General features: G+C 39.5%; 1 protein-coding gene across 2 annotated transcripts in view; it reads left to right on the top strand.

Annotated features, from left to right (window-relative positions):
- Positions 1-5,917, top strand: part of slc25a42 (solute carrier family 25 member 42) — a 9,384-nt gene extending 3,467 nt beyond the window's left edge. For both annotated transcript variants that reach the window (XM_076097496.1, XM_076097497.1), the window contains exons 3-8: positions 1-69; positions 256-281; positions 468-634; positions 783-899; positions 1,211-1,362; positions 1,813-5,917. The exon at positions 1-69 is cut by the window's left edge and continues 43 nt beyond it. In XM_076097496.1, the coding sequence (XP_075953611.1) occupies positions 1-69; positions 256-281; positions 468-634; positions 783-899; positions 1,211-1,362; positions 1,813-2,138 (857 nt within the window). In that variant the 3' untranslated portion in view covers positions 2,139-5,917. The remainder of the gene's footprint in view (positions 70-255; positions 282-467; positions 635-782; positions 900-1,210; positions 1,363-1,812) is intronic.
- Positions 5,918-7,991: the final 2,074 nt, after the last annotated feature.

Raw genomic sequence — 7,991 nt, forward strand, 5'->3', positions numbered from 1 at the left:
GGGCTTTAGCGGGAGCCCTGGCCAAGACAGCTGTCGCCCCATTGGACAGGACTAAAATCATCTTCCAAGGCAAGTTGAATTCTCAGCTGACCTTAAAGTGGAAAGTGTTTTTAAATTAGAAATGACCCACATGGATGCCATGGAATTATATCTGGAACTAATGTTATGTTTGTGATGTATTTATATCAATGAGAATATTAGAAAATGAGTGACTTACAGAAACACTGGACATTTATAGTCTGTTTTGTTTTATAGTGTCTTCAGCAAGATTCTCCGCCAAGGTAAGTTTGATCACTTATTTATTGTCAAGAGATTAATTCACGCATGTTCATTTAGTAACATATTAGTTGTCAGTCTGACCTTTTTGAAGCGTCATTTCAAAGTTTCAAGACAAAAATCTAGACAAAAATCGATCGTCATCAATCAATCATGAGTTCATGTGTTCATGTGTGCACGCTACATTACAGGAGGCCTACAGGTTGATCTACCGCACCTACCTGAAGAATGGCTTCCTCAGTCTGTGGAGGGGCAACTCTGCCACCATGGTGCGAGTCATCCCGTACGCTGCTATCCAGTTTTGTTCACACGAGCAGTACAAGGGACTGTTAGGAGGCTACTATGGCTTTCAGGGGAAGTAAGTGTCGCTTTATGCGGGTAGACCTACGACTCGGGTCTGTTGGCTCATCTAATGACTTTTACTGCGACAGATTTTCTTTGTCTTGTGGAGTAATAAACAATCTGGAAGGCTGATGCACATACGATTGTTGTTCTGTGTGTTCCAGAGTCCTTCCTCCAGTTCCAAGGTTATTGGCTGGGTCTATGGCGGGTACCACGGCAGCCATGGTGACCTATCCTCTGGACATGGTGCGAGCTAGGATGGCTGTAACGCCAAAGGAAATGTAAGGTCACCTTTAACTACCAGTGCACAGTCATCAGTGGGTATTTAACACATATAGCACTACAGCTAAATAACACAAGGGGCTGCGTTGGGGTGTGCGCCTTCAAGGCTCAGGTTTAGAACTTGATCGGTGTACTTCAAATTTGCCAGTCAGAAAAAAAACAACTGACAATTACATGTCTGTTTATATGGATACTTGCACAGGCGTCTGAGGTAGTTTGTGCTCCTGTTTAACCTTGAATAGACGTTACACAGCGCTTCTCATCCAGTTTCATGCTAATATGTTGTGTTTTTGGGGCCTCCACTGTTTAGGTACAGTAACATCCTGCACGTGTTTGTGCGGATATCCCGAGAAGAGGGCCTGAAGACATTGTATCGAGGCTTCACTCCCACCATGCTGGGTGTTATTCCCTACGCTGGTCTGAGCTTCTTTACCTATGAGACACTGAAGAAAGTACATGCAGGTAATGGTCAATAATCATTTAATCTAGCGATTATTTTTTCATTTAGTCCATTACTCTAACGAGTTATTTATCGATTTATATTCAAGATTTTTTTTTTTTTTTTACAATTTTCCAGATGAATGTTAATTTACCCAACACAACTTGTCGGATTAATGTTTCATTATTTCAATTATTTTCTCTTAAAAACAAACAAATGTAAAAGTAGATAACATTAGTCAGATACCTGATCAGAAAAGTACTGGACCTCGTATTCAAAAGGTTTCTGTGACACATTAAGACCTGAACGAGGGAATGCCTCCTTTGACCAGACGCAGCCATTCGTGTGACGCTCCAACAGACTTCATGCAAATTGATGTATTTCTGTAATCGATGATGTCGATTATGTCGCAAGTCGCCCCAGCTCTAGCATATTTAATGTGTCCCTTCTTAACATCCTCCTCTCCCATGCAGAGCGCAGTGGGCGCCCACACCCCTACTCATATGAACGTCTGGCGTTCGGAGCATGTGCAGGACTTCTTGGCCAGTCGGCGTCTTATCCTCTGGATGTGGTACGACGTCGTATGCAGACCGCAGGAGTCACAGGTCACACGTACGGCACCATCCTGGGCACCATGAAGGACATTGTGTCTGAGGAAGGGGTCGTCCGTGGACTCTACAAAGGTCTCAGTATGAACTGGGTCAAAGGGCCCATCGCAGTGGGGATCAGCTTCACCACCTTTGACCTCACTCAGATTCTCCTGAGGAAGCTGCATCAGATGGGCTATACGGCTCGGTAATAATAACGCTGCAGAGAGAGGGAAACGGGGATAGTGGGATGACGAGCTCCCCTTACACCCTCCGAAAGAGAAAGGAAGTGAGAGAGTGACGATTGTGTGCTGCTGGATAGAAGCAAACACACACTGGCTCAGGATGCGGGATATTAATGTATTCTCTCGCTTTATCTGTGTGCAGCGCGGGATGTACAGTCCCTGTAGGCGTGAGCTATGTTGGATGGTACAGAGTACCTGTACACACTTGTCATGTACAGCGAAGTGCAATATGCTCAGTGAGTTTTCCGTGTGTTTGTGTGTGCACATAATTTATAACGCGTTTGCCCTCGTGGACCAGGCCCGTGAGTGTCAGTCTGAGAGTTTAGAGGTTCACACACACACACACACACACACACACTGAGGTCTCCATACTGCCTTGTGTGTCTGCTTACAACTGACACCTTCCAGCGTAATGCAGGTAATTTATATGTAACGTACTAAGATGCATTTGATTCAACAACAGTAAAATATTCCCCCTTGAGATTCGTTTTTTAATGAGTGTGTTGTTCTTATATGAGCTTGTTGCAGATTCTATGATATTCGTGGTGTTTGTATATCGAAGCACAAAAGTTCTCAGAGTACGACTTTGGAGCCAAAATCTTGCCTCGAAATCTAGCACAGAGGTAACAGCATTGTTACTGTCCTCACATGGTCAGTTTTATTTAGAGTTGAATGTATTGAATGAGTCCAGTATCTTTAAGCGGAGCTCCTTGAGAGTGAATTCACAGACTTTTATTTGTAGTTCAGCTGTAGTGATGACTGCAGACTAATGAGCTCGATAGTATGCCAGTGCCAACATATATGAAGTATAAAGAGTGCCCAAATGATTTAGTTTGTTTTCACTGTCATCATATATAGTGGACCTTTCAAAAAATATTGTCAATTGCGATGGAAAGTTCGATGGAAAGTTCTTTGGACATAGAGTCCCATGTTATGCACATGATGCAAGTTAATGGGCCATTTTCCAAATTGAAGATCATATACTGATTCAACAGTTTAGTAGGAACACATGACCAGTCTAATGTAAGCCACTACAACAGCTCTGCAATGAGCGCTACCTTTATCAACTGTACAATGTTCTGTCGTTGAGGTGTCGCTTTATCTCCGGTAATCTTTTAGCTGTATTGTTTTGGATTTCGATATTGAAAGGTGTTTTGTTATTTTCTGTCACCGGTAAAGGAGGAAGACGGACACATGCAAGCATTTAAATGTTGTCTTCCATTTGCTGTTGGTTTGGCAGCTGCAGGGGGCATTGTTTAAAACTGCGAAGAGATGATTTGAGTTCTCTGTTACAGGCGTGATTTAGTATATTTTAGTGTTCTTAGTATTGTACTTTACCTCAGTACATAGTCAAACGAACATGACATTCTTGCATAGCAATGTTTTATGTGGAGTAGTTTTCATTTGACTGTATCTGATACAGTTTGAACAGTATTGATGCAGGGGGCTCACAGTAGTTGAAGAGTGTCAATAGTTTCTATACTTAGACCACACATGCCGAGGGAGGATGGTTGAGCCGAGGGAGCAGCTGAGTGCAGAGCTTCATCTCTATGGAGCTTTGCTCTGTGAGACGAGTGTGAGGATCTCCACTGAAACTCAAGTTGCTTTGTTAGTTAAGATACTCAAAAAACACAATATTGTAATACTGAAGTACTGGTATTGTAATTAGTATTTTTCACTAATATTTTTTCTTTATTGGTTAATCTATACATTATCAGACTGTCATAGTTTGAGTAATGTCTTAACTTTGCTTACTGAACGTTTACTGACCAGCAGACAAACAACCCAAAAATGTGTTGAGTGTTTAATAATCTCTAATCAGCCAATGTTTTGTGATTTCACTGCTAACCAAAAGAAGATTAACCGATTATCAAATTAGTTGCTTTAAAGTGGCAATAGAAAAATGAAGGCTTGATTTATGGTACAAAGGAAGACCGTTAACTATTGTTCAACCTAAACAGGAACATGATGGCGCGTGGCTGCGGTCGAAAAGTCCTTTTTGCTTCGGACGGTTCTTAACTGAGTGAAATGACCCGGACGTATATCTAAGTGGCCGCCATGATGAGAGCTGTTTGAATTCTCCAGATGCTAAGGAAAGGTGCTTCAATGCTTCCTTTCTTAGCTCCTTCAGCATAGGAAACACTGGAGCTTCCTTTACCAAAGGAAAAAAGATAATGCTGCCCCACAACATTTATATATTTATATAGCCGGCATAATAACTTTAAGTATGATACACGGGGCGAAGTATCGGATGCACAAAGGTTATCTGTTGGCACTTTAAGAAATATAAACTTTTTCTCCATTTAACAAGAGGCCAAACAAGCACTAGCTCCAAAAGTCGCTAAAGGTCGCCAGATGCGGTCACATGCTCATTTACATATTGGTGACGACATTGCCCATTCATCGCAAAGCTTTGGGTCAGTCCCCAAAAAGTATTGAGATTCGATGCCCAGCCCTGTACTGGAAAGACTATTACACTTTGCCCCCATTCCCCGAAGCCGACTCTCCCCTCACCTGCCTGTCTGACCATCTCTTTATCTGTCTGGTCATTGATGTTGTGATTGTTTTCCTGATTGTTCAGTAAATCAGAGCGCTGTTCAAGAAAGCAGGTTTGTTGAAAGCTCTGAGTAAGTAACCCTGAGATGAGGGAAACTAGGTTTTCATTCTCTGAGGAGAGGCAACATAAACTCTGGGTCTGTAACCCAGTTGTTGAACGAACTGTGATCAGCTGTTCTGGAACCACAAACTCAGTTTCCCATCTCAGGGTTAATTTCAGCTGAGGTTTGATCACTGACAGCTTGAAACCCGCACATGTTCTGAGCTGAAGCGTCCAGGAGTGCTGTAATGTAGAAAGTATACAGTAACTGAAAGCTGAGTGACGGATAGTTACTGAATCTCAAGTGCCTAGCAAAGAATAGTAACGTCTGTACTATGACTGAGCTACTTCTACTCACCTTTTTGAAGGTTGCTTCCATTTTCTAGCCTTTAACAAATATTTAAGGGCAGAAGTTTGGAGATTGTTAGAGCTCTGTGACTGAATGTATTACTTAAGGTCCAGCTTTTGTATGTGAATTTTGTAAAACGTATGAACTGCCTTGCAGTGTTCTGCTGTCTAGGGTGAGATGCATGAACCGTGGCTCCCTGGCAGACTTGAACAATCCATTCCAACCAGTCCAGGACTCATTTCAAAGTACATCTGATGGTCATTTGTGTCCTGATTTCAATTGGAAGAGCATTGTAATGTGATCTCCCTATAGATCAAGGGAACTAGGTTAATACACCATGAAATACACTGAGAGTAACAACAAGCCTGGGAAAACACCAGACAATCATGAAATGCCAAAAAACGTTTTGAAAGAAAAGTAGATTTTTTGTTGAGTACCTGACAGTGGCCTAATGATGAAGAATACTAAATCACTACAACAACTAAAAAACTGGAAGATGTGATTTTTTTTATTTTTAAATTTGCTCTTGTAAAAGCAGATTTGATTGTTTTAACCCTATTTGTGGGTAACCCTATGTCGACATGCAGACATACTGTGTTGCATGTTCCAACATCTTGTATCGTGTTTGCTTCAGTGCAGCAGCGATAGGACCGCTGTGTTGTAAATCCTCGTGATTTGTGCCAACTGAATGTAAACGTAGCTACTAATACCACACCCTGTGTTTGATCTCTATTGATGATGATGTATCTGTTGGACAGTTTGAAATATCAAATCCCAAAATAAAAGTGGATGTTAACACCAGATTGATGTTGTTATTTCACTGTTTCTTCTGTGCCTGAATGATGTCTTTTAGTTCTTGTGGATTAAAACTTTAGAATCTAAAATTAAAATTTGAACAATAGTTTCAGTGTGGTTCTTGACGTTAACGCTTAACACTCAGACTAGTCCATTGTGTCATTATTTTAATTTAAAATAAACAGTTTATTGTATTTTAGATTAAATGTCAATTAAGAAAAAATATGAAATACAAAAAAATGAAAATATTACGTAAACGAAGTGACTCACTTGGTTTGTTCAAATGTCTGAAGCATATTAATCACACGTACACATTTACTATTAATTATAAGCTCATTAAGAGGCCCGTTAACAGTAGTGGCCCAAAGTGACACAGAATATGAATAAATAAATTGGAGATTAATATATGAATAAGTGTATAAATATATGAAAAGTAATACATTTGGAATATAGTTTTAAAAAGTATAAATAATAAATGTGGAAATAAAGAAATAAATACATGCATATGGATGTATAAATAAATAAGTAAATTAATGTGAAAATGAATGAGAATATACTGATAAATAAATAATGTTATAACAAATTAATACAAAAATATATATAATCTAATTGTATATAAATAAATAAATGCATACAGTAAAAATGGAACATTCGTTAATATGTAATTGATTTATGGCAAAACATTGTATTTATTTTCAATTTCTCATGCTGATTCTTTTATTTATCTAATCTATTTCTCGGGTCACTTTAGAAAAAAGAGTCTTTGTTTAGGCCGAATACACGTGGTATGTATTGATACATAGTGACCACTAGAGGACGCGGTCCCCCCATTAATGAGTGAACTCCTCCGGCTGTAGTTCCACAGATGGCCGGTAGGTGGGGGTGCAGCATCGCGCTGGGAGCCAAAGGAAGGTGAGCTGGGTCAAGCGGTGCTTCTCCTCCGCCCGAGGCCCTGATGAAGCTTTGAACTTGACCATGAACGCAACACGGCAACATAGGAACCTGAGGAATAAACTGAGCAAACTGAAAACAATAATAATGAATTAAAATGCCTGATATTATTAAAAACAAATGTTGTTTGAGATCAGATTTAGACGTATTAATATAATGTAGAAAGAAAGGAATCCATATGTTATTCATTAAAGGGTATTTTACTTTACTTTGTGTTAATTGAGCGGCTGTTTAAATGAGGTGAAGTATTTCGTTTGGTCCTTCTTGAACCGGACAGACCAGACTCTTTGTGCGCAGATCTCTGGGAACGTGGGGGGAAAAGCACCAAAAGAAAAGAGCTATAGGGAAGATAGAGGACTAATTAGAGAGTGAAGGAAGGAGGGATGGACGGAGGCTGTCGGAGGACATGGTTGCTATAGATACTTGGCATGATGCCAGGTGGAGGCAGTGCCAATTTGCATTTATTCAGATGATGGCTGCTCTCTTTCTTTCTCTCTTTCTCTCTCGCTTCTCTCTCTCTCTCTCTCTCTCTCTCTCTCTCTCTCTCTCTCTCTCGCTCTCTCTCTCTCTCTCTCTCTCTCTCTCTCTCTCTCTCTCTTTCCTTCTCTATAAAAGCAGCAAAACACACATCTCTTCCATTTTAAATGAATTCTAACTCAATTTCCTTTTATTTTTTTAATGTAAAACCCAGTGAAAACTGATTCAAAAATACATTAGCCTACTGAAGTATGATGAAATATATTTGTTTTATTTTTTATTGTGCCACAAAACAAAATGTTCTGTCGGAAAACCAAGATGCTTTTTGGCTATGTTAGGTTATATTCGATTTTGAAGTTGAAAGATTTAATACCAGATTATTGCTTATTTTTTTAAACACTATATATCCATTCCTCTCTTTCATTAATTGAAAATACAAAGAATAAAATTCTGCACTGTGCTTTAGGCCTGTGGATAGTTTCATGTAGGGCGTCATTTTTTTCTCAAGATTAGCTCCAAAAAGAAAATGATGCATAACTTTTAGATAAAAAGCTTCTGTAACAAAAAACTAACTAAAAGAAAAATAGAGTTTTTATTGTAATTTTGCCCATTATATAATAGTCTATTTAATATTAAAACTGTACTGTTAGCA

The sequence above is a fragment of the Anarhichas minor genome, unplaced genomic scaffold (assembly GCF_050575085.1).
Source record: "Anarhichas minor isolate MPS153535 unplaced genomic scaffold, ASM5057508v1 ptg000024l, whole genome shotgun sequence".
Taxonomy (NCBI): Eukaryota; Metazoa; Chordata; class Actinopteri; order Perciformes; family Anarhichadidae; genus Anarhichas; species Anarhichas minor.